The sequence below is a fragment of the Lactuca virosa genome, chromosome 8, assembly GCF_052849685.1.
Source record: "Lactuca virosa cultivar CGN04683 chromosome 8, Lactuca_virosa_CGN04683_v6, whole genome shotgun sequence".
NCBI lineage: Eukaryota > Viridiplantae > Streptophyta > Magnoliopsida > Asterales > Asteraceae > Lactuca > Lactuca virosa.
This window is the reverse complement of record NC_136433.1, coordinates 84,668,968-84,684,786: the sequence shown is the minus strand read 5'-3', so window position 1 is coordinate 84,684,786 and position 15,819 is coordinate 84,668,968. Positions and strand designations below refer to the sequence as shown.

The 15,819-nt window shown below is 35.0% G+C and overlaps 4 protein-coding genes across 4 annotated transcripts; 1 reads left to right on the top strand and 3 right to left on the bottom strand.

Moving 5' to 3' along the window:
• Window positions 1–9,128: 9,128 nt before the first annotated feature.
• LOC145130569 (uncharacterized) lies at window positions 9,129–9,722 on the bottom strand. The gene has a single exon (XM_079065347.1). It carries the CDS (start codon window positions 9,720–9,722, stop codon window positions 9,129–9,131), a length of 594 nt encoding a protein of 197 aa, XP_078921473.1.
• A 725-nt stretch (window positions 9,723–10,447) lies between these two features.
• On the bottom strand, window positions 10,448–10,900 carry LOC145130568 (uncharacterized). Its single transcript, XM_079065346.1, has one exon. It carries the CDS (start codon window positions 10,898–10,900, stop codon window positions 10,448–10,450), a length of 453 nt encoding a protein of 150 aa, XP_078921472.1.
• A 2,575-nt stretch (window positions 10,901–13,475) lies between these two features.
• Window positions 13,476–14,576, top strand: LOC145134147 (casparian strip membrane protein 1). The gene is made up of 2 exons (XM_079069044.1): window positions 13,476–13,920; window positions 14,214–14,576. Exons 1-2 carry the CDS (start codon window positions 13,576–13,578, stop codon window positions 14,445–14,447), a joined length of 579 nt encoding a protein of 192 aa, XP_078925170.1. The 5' UTR covers window positions 13,476–13,575; the 3' UTR covers window positions 14,448–14,576.
• PNSL2 (PsbQ-like 2) lies at window positions 14,546–15,344 on the bottom strand. The gene is made up of 2 exons (XM_079069045.1): window positions 14,814–15,344; window positions 14,546–14,727 (listed from the first exon to the last, which is right to left on the bottom strand). Exons 1-2 carry the CDS (start codon window positions 15,285–15,287, stop codon window positions 14,629–14,631), a joined length of 573 nt encoding a protein of 190 aa, XP_078925171.1. The 5' UTR covers window positions 15,288–15,344; the 3' UTR covers window positions 14,546–14,628.
• Between the last annotated feature and the right edge of the window lie 475 nt (window positions 15,345–15,819).

Below are 15,819 nucleotides of genomic sequence, written 5' to 3'. Positions count from 1 at the left end.
CTCCCTTCCTTGTTCTCGAACTTTCATTTCAGGATATTAGGCTTAAGGTTCAAGGTGTTCTTACAAGTAGGTGCTCGGTGCTGTACTTGGCCATCACCATGATCGCGGTTATCGATAGCATTACTACTAACATTTGCATTGTCAGCATTAAGGTGTGCCATGACAGCTGCTACAGCTGCTGTGACCGCAGCTTGAAACGTAGCCGCATCTATCTGAAGGATTGGTGTTTTGCTGGTGGGTTGGTTACACTTCTTTGGAGACATGATTCTGTTACATGATAAGAAAATGAGCTCATGAGCGACTATCGTGTCTCTAGATGTATTCTAACCATTTGTATCTATGTATTAATCTTTCGTTTTGTTATATTATTCTTAATGATTCGACCTGCATCCCTATGATGCAGTCTTGGTAAGGAACATAATTAAGTTTCTAGAATGGTTAGGAACCGAGTATCATCCGAACTAAGTTACCTTCGTTTGGTGGATATCGTTTCCCAATTTTCGAAAATAATTCATAACAGTGTCTACATAAAATAGACTTATGAATTTGAGAAGTAATCACTATCAATTAAGATTCCGTGATCTGATTTATTGTTATTAGTCGTGACAGGAAAAGAGGATAAGCTCCAAACCTAATGTGAGTAATGAAATCACTAACTCACTAGGTTGAACCGATTTACTAGTTATTACTTAGATGAAAAGGTGCTCAAATGCTTCACATGAATCATGCGTGGTTTTCCTTTGTTCTCTGTTCTATTCTTAGTGGTAATGATTTGTTTCCTCCTAGTATCTATAGGGTGTTCTTCTCCTCTGTAGGTATATTGAATTCCTGAGTTGTCTTACTTCTGATTCTGACACTGATCCCCATTACTTCGTAATGAAGATTTTGAATCTCGGAAGTTCATGCGAATCTCTCATTGGTGTCCTTAATAGGGTAAGGGCACTACATGATTTCTATAATTTATTTACTTGTCATCGGTTTCTTTCTCGGAATTCTCCTAATGAAATTCTTTTGGATCCTCCTTGACTCTTCTATTGATTGCTGGAGTAACTATGTTTATCTAACGGGTTTATACGAGAATGGGAATGACTAAAGAATCTATGAGAAAATTTGAATTCTTACGAAGGTGATTCTTTCTGGTCCTCTTATAATCACATGGTGTGTACCGATTATATGTAATTCATATCAAATAGACCTTTGAATAAGTAATCCTACTCTAAAACCACATCCAAACAAGGAAAAGGTTGTAGAGTGAAAATCACATATTCTAAGTCTAAAAAATCTTGGCTATATATAACCTTAACGTATCCACCTAGTAATTATAGATTTATCAGAAAAGATCTTTTTAACATTTCCCCAAAGGTATGTAAAATACCTCCATGTTATTTTAGTTATGAGTTTGATTCTTGGACTTCTAGATATAAGAACTTAACAAGTTTTCAGTTTTCTTGTTTTAGTATCTTAAAATACTCTCATAGTATTTTAATATTTATGTTTGGTTCTAGAATTCTTCTGGTACTTAGGTAAGTTTTAGACCAGTTGCAACATTACAATCACTCCCCAAACACATGTTGGTCATATCTCGAATGAATATAGTTGATCAGACTATATTGATCCCAGATATGATTACGTCACTGTCTAGGTTTAACTGCAATGTCCAACATCCAAATACTTTTGTTTTGTTCTTCTTGTGATACTCATTCTGGTATATATACTCTGCATGTACTTATACTTTTATAAAATATTGTTATATTTTTAAAGTATAACTCTTGGTCAGAGTGTTTTTATCCCAATGGGTTTATAGTTGTATATCTTTTATGATTGATATACTGAGTTCACTATAAACACTGCTCTGATACCAATCTGTCGCACCCCCAAACCAGAACGGCGGAAACGTTCGGGGGCGGAGGACTTTAGGTAACTATCACAACACATGCAATATAGTAATCAAAGTACAAACAACCATTGCATTAATAAGTATAAGTTTTACATCAGTGTTTAAACATTACATATTCAAACACTAAAGTAGGTACAGTAGAAGACAAGAGTCGCGGTACGGTACTAGGTAGTCTTCTCAAAAGCTTCGGGAGTGTACCTGTCTATTGGATTCCTGAGAATACAAGTTATTTGGAAAGAGTAGATCAGCATTTAAGCTGGTGAGTTCATAAGTATTTTAGTTCTGTTAAGTATACCCTAAGTTCTTTAAATAAGTTCACTGGTTTCTCCAGGAAATCCTATATTTCCTGAGGTGATTGACTGATAACCTCAATAGTTTCCCTCTGTAATTACTTATTTTATACTGATTATATATAACCCAATATCGAATGGACAGTCAAATGGGTGTATCTGCCCTAAGCCCACAACTAAACAAGGAACAGGAAGTAAGGCGGAAGTCACACATTTCACTGTCAATCGGACATTACTTATGCATAACTCTGATGTAATAACTAAGGAATTATAGAATTAACCACTAAAGGTCTTTTATGTTATACTAGTTTACAAAGATTGAATGACTAAGTTTCATTTGATAAGTGGTTTAATCCCATAAACCGTTTCCTTTGTATAAGTGGTTTAATCCCATAAACCGTTTCATTTGTAAAAGTGTTCTTAGTTATAATTGTTCTATAGTAAAAACCTTAGTATTAATCCTGGAGAGTATTGTATTATCCATAATACTGCCTTGTGGTTTTAAATGTTCAAAACCAGAAGTACAATACTTGATTTCATGATGCGTAGCTTTTACTGTAAGTAAAAACTACTGAAGGTATATCTGGTCGGGATGTAATTAACTTTTCTTACTGTTATAAGAGAAGTATATTACTTTGTAATTCACTCGTTGTTTTATCCATGTAAGTTCTATTAACCATACTAATATGACTGATATGCCTGCGGCGACGTTCTTCAGGCGTCGGAATGGTATGATATTTGACACCCTAGGCCTGCCGGCCAAACTGTAGCGAACAGTAGAGGTGTGGGATTGTCAGTCCCATATAGATCTATACACAAATTCACGCTCTCCCTACAAGAGATTCTGGCTAATAGTTCAGGACTAAAAAGGTCGTACTTAGATAAGTACACCGTGAAAGGTCTCACAAATTTATTGTTTCAACGAGATTTACGATGTATTATTATTACCCTGTGAATGCTAACTCTGGTACTTTGTGTATTATTACCTCGTGTTTGCTAACTCAGGTACTCTGTATAGTACCTTTGCTAATGCAAACCCGGCATTACCTCATGTTTGCTAACTCTGGTACTCTGTATCGTACCCTCGGTTAATGCAAACCCGGTATGATGTATATTTACTTCTTTAATATGTTGTTCGTATATTAAAAATATTATACATATCTTGGTATAGTTGAATGAATTTTGGTAATTTCCTTGGAAGGTATACAGTCGTGAATCATACTTGTATATTTAGTTTTGAATCATAAATTATACCTATTATAATTTATATGTTCTATCTGATTAGTATGATATCACATGGATGAACACCTTTGCTCAGCCTGATACAAAGGTAATGATACTAAAAGGAGTAACCTTTTAGACTCATATATATATATATATATATATATATATAATTAAAAAGGAAACGACCTTCGGACAAATAACACAACCTTAATTCCATATCCAAACAAGGAAAAGGATATAAGATAATTCATTAGTCGTAAGCCCTTCAAATCTTATTTATATATTTATACCTATATAAACATGATTTTGACATTTATACTTTGAAATAGCTTATAAAAAATTTTTCAAAGAATTTAACGGAGTTTACATGACTTTAAAGATTTAACATGGCTTTACGTTATTTTGGAAGTATTTGGTAATTCTTAAAAGCATACGTAAAATCTTTGTGTGATTATTATCACATACAGTTATTAACACAATTTAATATTGTGTTAAACTTGTATTCCCCCCCCCCCTAAAAAGCATTTAAAAACCATTGAAAAGGTAAATTATAGGGGTAATAACTCACTTTAATAAGCGGTGATTCGGGCAGCGTTTCGTTTCCCGGAAGGAGTTTATTTGACGAGAAACCGGCTCAAATCGGGCAGAGTTTCGACAGGAGAGAGGATGACTTCTCGAGAATTCCGGGGCTCCGGGGCTTGCTTTAGGCTTTAGACATGATACCGGGGCCTTGGGGGTCGTGAGAAAGTTTACGGGGTTAAAATGTGAAAATTGGAGAAATTTGGGGTGAAAAATGACTTTCATCCGAGAAGGCTCGCATGCCTTATATAAGCCGCAGCCTCGGATCCGGAGCAAGGTGGGTGCGACGCGTGTCTCGGACAGGTGGCAAATGGGAGCTTCGGTTCGGACAGGTGGCGAGGCGAGGCTTCGGTTCGGACAGTCGGTTCCGATCTGGCAGCTTCGGATTGGACCCAACTTCGGTCCAATGGGCAGGCTCCACGAAGGTGCGAGGGTCATCCGAGGAGGGTGTGCGGTGTGTCTCCTGCGAGGGTGTCCGAATGCGAGTGGACCGCGGACTTGGTCCAATCAGAAGACGACACGCGAAGCTCGGTCCTATCAGGAGGTGACACGTGGAGGCCTCGCATGCGAGGGATGACGTATCCGAGGATGACTCAGCGAAATTTCCCGGTTTTCAACATTTTCTTGATTTTTGTGCCAAAAACTTGCAAAAATCATAGCTTTCGCATACGAGCTCCATTTTTGACGTTCTTTATATGCACGCGTAGGTAAAATCATACTCTACGACTTTAGTTTAGACTTCCTTGGCTGATTTTGACTTTATTTTTAATATTATTATTTTTAACAGACCGGGACAGGAAATCCGTTAAAAATTCATAACTTCTTCATCTGACGTCCGTTTTCATCTGTCTTTTTACCATCATGCTACTTTTGACGAGTCCTTTGATTCTCGTTTAAGTTGTGTTGGCTAAATATCGATCGATTTATATTTCGAATTTTTAGCTGTCTACTACTAAACCGAAACTTCGAAAAATCATAACTTCCTCATACGAAGTCAGATTTTGACGTTCTTTTTATGAACGTTCTCGGTTTAACATATTCTACAACTTTTATTTAGATTGTTAAGGCTAAAAAGCCTTTTATCGAAAATTCGCTTTTTACACTGAACAGTGTTTTGCCGGTTTTATCGCGGATTTTCGATTGGTCATAACTTCTTCGTTATAACTCGGATTTCAGTGTTCTTTATATTTTTGGAAACCATGTTACAAACTCTACCACTTGGTTCATCCCAATTACGATTATTGATCAATTTATTTTTTACTAAACTTTAACTGGTGTCACAGTCAGGGTGCGGGATTGTCAATCCCGTATAGATCTATACACAAACTCACGCTCTCCCTCCAGGAGACTCTGGTTCATAAGGCTAGACTTCCTTTGGTACTTAGGTAAGTACACAAAGACGTGTCTCACAATTAGCTTCAACGAATTTACAAGTAATAATGCGAAAACCTTTTTATAATTAACAAGTAATTTTGTAAAAAGATCCCTTTATTCCATAAACTATACTTATTATAGTTTATAATTTTATTTCCATGTTTTAACCTGGACTTTGTAAAATAGTTCATATGATCCATAAACTATAGCTATTACAGTTTTATAAGTTTATTTACATGACTTTAACAAGTTTCATGTTTAAATACATAATAATCGTAAGAAAAACATAATAAGTAAATTATATTTTAAAACACAAAATTTCTTGTGTTTTACTTGTATTCCCCCCCCCCCCCACCCTAAAAACATTGAAAAAAAGCTTGGAATAATATGAGGGTATGAACTCACCTTATGTGTGGTAACGGTTTTGAATACAGAATAGAAATGGTGACCTTCGGGCTAGATTACGGGAAAGATGTCGTGTTCATAATAGTTTTATAACACACAATAGTGTGTGAATAATATGATCTTTGAAATATAAGTATCTCAAAAGCACTAAACTAATATGTACAATACTTACTTATTGTGAAGAGATTCTTGGGTATTGTTTCGAATGTTCAAATGAAGTTTGAAAGTTTGAAGGTTAACTGCTTTGAAGATGGAAATGAAGGATGATACTTGAGAGAGTTTGATAAAGGTTTTCGTTACTGGATTGTGAAAATGAAGTATGATCTCAATATGTATCCTAAATAGTAAGGAAAATTATGAGGCGGTTGTATTGGTAAGTGAATCATATCTCATTGGTATTCTGAATTAGGATAAGATATGAAATATTTAAGAGGTAAATTCGGTTGTAAATGAGTAGAATTCGGTCATGCATGACCGAATTCCCTTGAATTCAATCCAAAAGAAAAGGGAAATCGGTCCTATGGTCAAAGAAGAAGAAGGAATTCGGTTTTGGGTCAAGGAGAGAAAGGAATTCAGTTATGGCTTTCTAAAAGGATAGAATTCGGTTTTAGCTTAATTCCTAAGTGTAAATTCGGTTTCTAGTCAACAAGGAAGGAAGGAATTCGGTTTTGACACTTTATTATTTAAGGGAATTCAGTTTTAGATTGATATTTGATTCCAAGAACCGAATTCCAAAAATATATTAATATAATTTATAATTACCCTTAAATGTTAAGTTTATATATGTTTTAAACTTTATTCTTTTGTCAAAATTGAATTATACTACCCTAAACCAATTTAGTTTTCAATCCAAGCTTAGTTACAAGCTTATCAACAAGCCCTTAAGGCTATAGAAGATACAATGCAACAAGAAGTGCAATGTAAATTCACTTGTATTAGGTTAGGGTTTAGGCTTTGCTAGGTCTAAAAATTTGGAGTTGTGACAACAATCTTCATGGTATGTTTTCATTCTTTGTTTCTAGATTTCGAAAATTCCTAGGTATCTTTAGCGTTCTTATTTGATGTTCAAAGTTGTATGTTCAATTAGAGGAAACATAGATCAAAATTTAGGGTTGCGTGTACACTTACGATTTTATTTTTTTTGCATAAAACCCATCATACCATACATATGAAATATTTTTTATCATCAAAGTAGGATGCTAAATATAAACATTACACCCAATATTACAAAAAGTACAATGTAAATTAAACAACCAAGATCGACAATAGAAATCAACAAAATCAGCAAGATCAACAACAAATTCCATGAAATCATACTAAAATCCAGAAAATCAAATTTACAAATAAAGAAAAGATGATAATTTGAAATAAGAATATATAAGATTGCTCAATTACCTACAAAATATAATATGAAATAAGAAGATGCATACGAATTCAATCAAAAACTTAACATTTAAGAATACAAATTGAACTAAAGTCAAGAGTTTGAGTTAGAAAGTTGGATAAAAACTAAAAAAAAACATCCAAATTAAAAGCATCCATTCACCTCAATTTCAATATGGTGCTTGTTATTCCCATCATATCCTTCATTCAAATCATCTTTACAATCATGGCCATAATGATGATCATTGTTATCATCAGATGACTTCAATTCATGACCACTTATCCTTTTTTATCCTTTTGGATGTTTGTGCAACAAAATTAAAAGTGGTCTAACAACCCTACCAACCAATCAGTCTTAAAAATCATGTATCAAAGCTAACAACAAATTAGGGGAAACCGACTTCATGTGTAGACTTCACGAACACATTTTACAGAAATCGATTTTAGAATATTAGAGAAAACTAACCTAGTGTGTCACGGGGGTTTACTGGAGGTTGTCAGTGCTGTCCAGGGCGGATACCAGCACTGGCAACAATGATGTTTTCGGAGATTGGTGTTGGCGTTGTGACCATGGTGGTAGGAGTGGATATCAGAAGTTGTCGGAAACTCGTGTGTGTGTAGGGTCAAAGACGGGGGCGACTATGTTATGCAAGGTCAACGATGGGAGGAGGTTGGGGGAGGTGGTTGACGATGGGAGGAGATGATCAGTTTTGGATTTGGTCGGATGTAGGAGGCAACCAAATGGATGTTGAAGGTGGGTGTGTGTTTGATGGATGAATGCATATGAGGGCAAAATATGGAAGAGCGTGTTTCTTTTCTCTTCAGATATAAGGTCAAGTATGGAAGTTTAAGAGGATTTTAAAAGATTAAGAGGCTTTAATTAAGAAGCTACAAAACAACCCCTTAGTTCTTACCCTTGTATTAACCCCATCATTACTCTGTAACTCAATAGCATTTTTCAATTCTTCATTCGGTTCTACAAGGGCAAGAGTGGCTTATGGGGAGACAATTTATGTATCATCTTATTAACACCATCAACGATATCAAAATTTCAACTTAAAAAAAATATCGATCTAATATGCTATCATTGTTATGAATCATATGCTACTTAAACGAGTTATGTAGGTTCGATTGGGTTGATGTTTCCAGATCGCCAACCTGAATACGTATATAGGTTGAGTTAGGTCAATGTCTTATGACTCGTCAACCCGCGACCTCTCCAACCGAATCTGACCCAATTGTCACACGTAACTTGTAGTCTACTCCCATAGGGACATTACTTATAAAGATGACTGATATACTTTTAACAAAATTAAACACTTAGTTGTTATGAATTTATTAAAAGAAGAAAATGGAAAATTTTATCTTACTACGTGTCCAAGAGCCACAAAACATAATTGAAACAACCCATAACATCTGTTATGTTGTTGATGTAACTATAGATGTTCATTTTTCCAAGGTTATGCAAGTAAAAACAGACAGGCTGTCAATTTTTTTTCATGATCACAATCTTGAGAAATTCATTTTGAAACAATTCTAAAACACAATTATGAGTATATAGTTGGTTGCAACTGAAACAAAAGATGGAAAACACATGATACAGGGGCGGACGCAGGAATTAGTAGTAGGGTTGCACAATTTTTTTTTCTGGTCAAACATAATATAAAACATAAAAACAAATTTCTGGTCAAACATAATATAAAACGTCTAATACAAATTTTTTTTTTGGTTAAACATAATATAACAACGATCTATTACAATTTAAATTTGTCCTCTTCGTGCAGACATCTTTTGAAACCGCTCCATTACTTTTTCATTCTCAACATTTGTAAGTGCTTCGGTCTCGACATTACAAAGTAATGCGTCATTCAAAAAGTCATCGCCAATTTTGTTACGCAAGTCGGTCTTCAAGAGCTTCATCTTTGAAAAACATCTTTCTACACTTGCGGTCGCTACGGGTAATATCAAAGCCAACTTTAAAGCTTATAAACCAAAGGATAAGACCGATGCTTCCCCGTACTAACCATCAAATGAGAAAGGTCAGAAATTCCTTTCAAACTAGTGAAGCGCTCATCTTTGATGCAAGAGTGATAAGATATCTCAAGTTGTCCTTCAAGGTCTATCATATCCGAATCATCAAAGTCATACTTGTATAACTTACCCAACTTCAACAACTTTGATTTGTCAAATTGTGCAAATGAATCACAAGGGCTCAAAGCACCAATGCATTCTAGTAATTGGGTGCTTGTTTCACCAAATTGATCCCGATATTCTGTAAGTTGCATATCTACCACCGTGTTGAAGATTTCAACCTCAAAATGAAACCTATTAGTCTTTGTAGTCTTACGGTTTCTCGCACCAATATACAACTCTTCCATATCTAAAGTATCAATTTTGTGTGTTTGACAAAAAGAGGATACTTTTGGCAAAATGCTATCAAACCCTGTGTTTCTCAAAGATTGCAATTCATCCATTGTCCCTCTAACCATCGAAGCCGCTTCTAAAATGTCTAGATCTTTTCTTTGAAGTTGCTTTGACAATGTACCCGTGAGGCGTAAAATGTCATACATCATATGTAAGTAAAACACGAACTCATATGATTTAAATATGCTAAGATTTCGGACGCTTGTTGACGGTTTGCCAATGACACTCCCTCCTCTTTCACAAAATCTAAAACTACAAGTACATCCACAAACAACTTCATCAAAATTGTGAGTGTGTTGAAATGTGAACCCCATATTGTTTCTCCCGCTCGAACAAGTGTAGTCACTTGATTTAACCCTCTTTCGGTTTCAAGTTCACCACTACACAATCCTTTTTGCACCCTTTCTCTTGCTTGTTCTCGTAGTAAGTCTTTTCTTTTACACGAGGCACAAACAACATTAACCACCAACGAAATTTGCTCAAAAAAGTCACTAACACCATCATGCTTCTTTGCTACAGCCACAACTACTAATTGAAGTTGGTGTGCAAAGCAATGTATATAAAAAGTTGTGTCATTCTCTTGTAATATCAAAGCTTTCAAACCATTAAATTCCCCTCGCATATTGCTTGCCCCATCATAACCTTGTCCTCTTATCTATTAAAATTTAAAACAATATATATATATATATATATATATATATATATATATATATATATATATATATATAAAACATAAACCGAATTAAATTAAATTGAAATAACAAAAAAGTAAAGAATAAATTACCTGACTAAAACTCAACTTATTACTTGTAAGTACTTCATTTATGGCGTTTCTGAGTGTCAAAGAGGATGTATCCTTCACGTGCACTAGTCATATGAATCTTTCTTTCACAAAGTCAAGACTATCAACATAACGCAAAACAATAGCGATTTGTTCCTTTTTTGAAACATCACTAGATTCATCAACTAGTAAAGCAAAAACATCTTGACCAATCTCTTCACGAATACTCAAAAGTACATCTTGTGCAAAACATTGCACAAGTTCTTTTTGAATTTTAGCGGAAATTAGTTGATTGTTTTTAGGAGCATTTTCTAAAGTATTGTTGAAAATATCTTCACTAGTCTCTCGAATGGCTTTTAACACTTCAATGTAAAGCCCTCTATTTTCCGAGTTAACCGACTCGTCATGACCACGAAACGGTAAACCGGTTTTCAATAAAAGTCTAACAACAATAATAGAAACACGTAATCGAGCTTTATATTTATGGTCCCCCGCTTCGGTTTGCCTCCTCAATACTACATTAATAGCTTGTTTTTCCCTCATTAAAAACTCACACTTTTATTTTTCTTTGTTGTGAAAATTATCAACGCCGCCCACATAAGTCCGAAATGCATCTTTTTTATTCCAAGTATCAAAACCTTGGGAAACAAATGCATCTCTCCCTCCTTTTTGTCTCATGAGGTCTCCACACACATAACAATATAAACAATATGCACTATTCTTTTTCACACTATATTCCAACCAATCAAATTCATCAAACCATGAAGGAACGAATCTTCTAAATTTATCACCTATTTTTTTTTGGAAAACTTATGTGCCCTTATTTGACAAGGTCCTTTAAGCAAATACGCTCTTCTTATTTCATCTCTTATATTTGATTTGTAACTTGTACTCTTTGGCCTATCCGTCGGGTCCTTTGGAAGATCTTTCAACTCAACATTATCATTAGGTTGGTTAGAGCATGGTGTTTGTGGAGTTGCATTAGAAACCGAAGAGATTGATTGATTGGTGATTGGTGTTTGTGGAGTTGCATTAGGATTAGGTCTTTGGGAACATTCTTCACCACTTTCATTAGGATTAGGTCTTTGTCTTTTGGTAAAAAAAACCACTTAGTTTAACCTATAAAAACATAACAGTTACACCTAATCAAACTATGACTTCAATAAAACAAGTTGATTTCACCTAATCAAACAATAAATTCAATAAAACATAGCAATTTCCCCTAATCAAACAATAAATTCAATAAAACATAGCAATAAAACAAATCAATTTCACCCAAGCCAATCAATAACTTCAAAAAAAAAACATATCAATTTCATATACCTAAATGAATTGGTAAAACTTACTTTGCTTCATTCTAGGGCTTTGAAGTCGATTTTGTTAACCAAGAAAGTAGAAATCGAAGGAAGTCAATTTTGTTACTTGCTTCACCCGATTGTTGATTGATCGAACAATGGAAGGATTGGAAGTCAGGAACCGATGAAGGATTGTGCGAAGTGCGAACAGCCGAACAGAAGGTCACGAGCCAGCCAAGGACGAAGTCGACTAATCGATTCTGTAGTCGCTATTTTTTTTTTTCTTTTTTTGTATTGATAATACATTTAGTCAATTAATTAGGATTGGGCTATTTTTTTACAAGCAATTAGCCCAATTGCTAATTTATCCAATTAATGTTTTATTTGGGGCTTTGGGCAATTGGGCTATTAGACAATAATTGATTAAAACATTTGGCTCATTATTATTATTATTTTTTGTTTGGTAATTCCCGATAGAGTGACAAATTTTTTTTACGTAGTTGCACCAAATTTTTTTAGTAGTTGCACGATTTTTTTGCGTAGTGGCACAATAGGTAAAAATTAAAAAAAACGAAAAATTTTCTACTATGTGCGCGAAAGCTAGGTGTTGTCGGTGCCACACCGGGCACCTAGCTAGGACCGCCCCTGATGATATGCAGTATAAAAATATCCATATTCGGTGTCTTGAATGTAAAATGGACAATCTAGAATTGAATAAAGGCAGTCCGGAACACTGTCTGAAATGTATGTTCAAAATGTACAGTCGTCCGAAATTGACTACGTCAGTCTAGAATGTACGATTGTTAGATTTTCCTGACATCATATCTCGCCAACCACCACCTACTCTAGAACGACCTTTACTACTCTCGAATATGGTATTTCAGAGGTGGTGTTAATTTTGCAAATTTTGAAAAAAAAAAAATTGGTCATTTTTATGAAAACACTCATGAATATTGGTTAGTTATTTCAATTTCCCTTAATCTGATGAACCTAAAGATAAAATAAACACTTAATGTATACTATACTTAGTATATTAAGTATGATCAATGAAAAAAAACATATATTTTATTGGCGGTGAACGATCAAAATAGTAATTAGTTTATAAAATCCTAATTCAAAATGCTCTAACTCTTCATGTCATGTAAGGACCATGTTACCTGATAACACCAACTCATAAATGGCAACGAGGAAGTGACCTCATAACCTGCTAAATTGCGAAATTCTAAGAAGATTAGATGAAAAAAAATGTTGACCTCTTATGCCAAAAAAAAAAAAATTGGTTGGCGAAATTGAAAAACATGATAAAATTAATATACTGGTTTTCTATTATTTGCCTTAAATTAAATATAGTTTTAGAAAAAAAATGCGCAAGAAATTATGAATATATAATGAACCCATAAAGTGAAACAGTCGAGCATAAATGTTTTCATAATTTCTTCCATTTAAATTTATCTATTTGATTAAGTTCTCTTCTATTCATCGTTTTTTCCAGTAAAATATATAGTATTGTGTGCCAATGAATTTGTACTTAATGCCCACTAACATTATATAACTTTATATAAATAAGATCAATAAAATCATTTCTAATCGAAAATCAGATCTATGGATAAAAAATTCGATAATCTGAAAGTTTATAATGGAATTCTTGAAAATCCAGCAAAAAGTTCAAGAATTGATGATTGATGGAGTAGGAAGTTGGTACTCAAAGTTGAGCAGGTTAAAGGGCAGTGACCAAGCCAAAAAGAAACCCTCATTGACAACTAACACATCCATTTCTATACCAACTCAACTATGTTTCTGTTATATAAATACACACATTTCTCTTTCATTTTATCTCAAACTATTTCAACACCACCTTACACAACTTCTTCCCTGCCAACTCTTTAGCCTTTCCAATTGTTAAAAAGTCCCAAAAACCAAAAAATGACAAAAACCGTACGATTGGAAGAAGGCGATGCCTCTAAGGTCTTGGTGCCCGTTGGATCAAACAAAGGGGTTTCGGTGATGGATCTTGTTTTGCGCTTGGTTGGCATTGCGGGTACTTTAGGTGCTGCAATTGCCATGGGAACCAATGAACAAACCCTACCTTTCTTCACTCGGTTTGTGGTTTTCAATGCAGAATACGATGATTTTCGGTCATTTAGATTGTTTGTGATTGTCAACGCGATAGTATGTGCATATTTCGTTCTCACCATCCCGTTATCCATCGTCCACATCATGAGGAGTGCGGCAAGAGGAAGCAGGATTCTCTTGATCATCATGGATACGGTAACAAGACACTAATATAGTGCATAAGTGTTTAGGTTCTAACCAGTAATGATCAGAACCTAGACATAATAAAGATACAATAATTTTTCAATATTGTATCATTATAATGATATTAGGCATCATTTATGTTTCATCCTACCCTTACATGTCTAAGTACTTGCTAGACCTATGTAATGGTAGAATGACACATAATTTAAACTATAATATTAATCCTATAACTTTATGTTTCTTAATCGAGGAGCAAAGACATGTCATAGTGATTGATTGTTAATACTGTAAATTTGATTTTGAAGGTCATGCTAGCTCTTCTCACTGCGGGCGCATCGGCTGCGGCTTCAATAGTGTATTTGGCTCACAATGGAAACACTTCCACAAATTGGTTGCCGGTGTGTCAACAATATGGGGACTTTTGTCAAGGTGCATCTGGTTCGCTCATCGGATCATTTGGAGCAGTGGTTGTGTTTATCCTGGTAATCTTGCTCGGTGCTATCGCGCTATCTCGACAAGCAAAACGCGTGGTGCTCTAATGTTAATTTGATTTGACATTTGAAACCAAATTGTTCCTTTTGGGCTACAGTTACTATGTGTGTTTTCACCTTGTGTTTGTTTGTGTGAAATATTTGAATGAAATATAACAAAGTTTGAACTTTCTATTACTTATATGTTCCCTTTTACATCATATAAACAAAACCAAACGCGTGCAATTCACTATGCGAGAATAGCAACAAGATTGTCAATCGACTTCAATGTCTTCTCGTAGTATAAGTAAGATTCGTACACCTTTGGTGACCGAATATAAGTATCAAACTGCAATATAGATTACAGATAAATAAAATGTTATATTTTTTGAGAGAAAAGTTAAATTAGACAAGTAATGGAGCAAGTAAAGATACCTCAGACATGTTATTGACCAGCTCATTAGCAGCTTTAACGTAGGAACTTTTTCTGGGTTCTGGTACTATTGACATCGCATTCTTCAAGTCCTGATTTAAATAAGCCGCTTTTAATCTTATATAAAACAGCACATACCTCCACGACATAGTCTCCAACATGTTCCTAATGCTGTGCAGTCCCTCCCTCGTCTGCCGGATTCGAGCCACTGCATCCTCCGGCGACAACCCCGGCTCAAAAAACCGTTCCTTTATGAACGATCTTGTGCCCCAGCTCTCGGCTGATGCTACCTGGACATTAAGGTTGTTTAATGCAAGTAGTGAAATGGAGGTGGTTATGATGAATCTCCGGTGGTGGGTTTGGGTTTCTTCACCAGAGAATGTGGCTTTTATAGGTGGGAGTGGGTGGCGGAGGTGGCGGTGGGAGGTGGTGATTTGGGGGTGGAAGAGGGTTGTGGGGTTTGTAATGGTGTTCATGGTTTTAGGATATGGTGCGATGAAAACTCTTGGTACTGCATGATGATGAGTGAATTACGGGCAGGTACATGTTGCTGCTCGTTAATCCAACCTGGACCTTGTCTTTTGATGACGTGGCATTATCTTCTTGAGTAAATTTCATGATGGACCTTGGAGTTTAGAACAAATTATCTTGTGCCCCATATCATAAGAATTCTCACAGAATTCCCAAAAAAAATCTTAAAATTAAGTATTTATGTGCCCCTGAAATTTTCTTCCAGAGCACGTTGTTAACTTGTGGGTGCATATGTAAAGTTTTCTAAGCTTATCAAAACTTATGTTTTCGTCCTGCTAGTTTTAATGTTGATAAAATAGTTACTAAAGCTTGAACACTTGCAATTTGTATAGGGACTGTTCATTTAAACAAATATATTTGAGTGATTGCACCCTACACTTGTTACTTTGTTAGATTTATTCATCAAATCAAATCTAGTTGGATTTTTATGTGTTCGAATTGTTCAGATTTTTGCAAAATTAGGTCAGTTCGTCAAAC

Excerpts from the sequence above, each read along its gene's own strand:
- LOC145130569 (XM_079065347.1), bottom strand. The coding sequence starts at position 9,722 with ATGTATGACATTTTACGCCTCACGGGTACATTGTCAAAGCAACTTCAA.
- LOC145134147 (XM_079069044.1), top strand. The coding sequence starts at position 13,576 with ATGACAAAAACCGTACGATTGGAAGAAGGCGATGCCTCTAAGGTCTTG. Across the intron at positions 13,921-14,213 it reads TCTTGATCATCATGGATACG|GTCATGCTAGCTCTTCTCAC; the intron begins GTAACAAGACAC and ends TTGATTTTGAAG.
- PNSL2 (XM_079069045.1), bottom strand. The coding sequence starts at position 15,287 with ATGAACACCATTACAAACCCCACAACCCTCTTCCACCCCCAAATCACC. Across the intron at positions 14,728-14,813 it reads TGGTCAATAACATGTCTGAG|TTTGATACTTATATTCGGTC; the intron begins GTATCTTTACTT and ends TCTATATTGCAG.
- LOC145130568 (XM_079065346.1), bottom strand. The coding sequence starts at position 10,900 with ATGAGGGAAAAACAAGCTATTAATGTAGTATTGAGGAGGCAAACCGAA.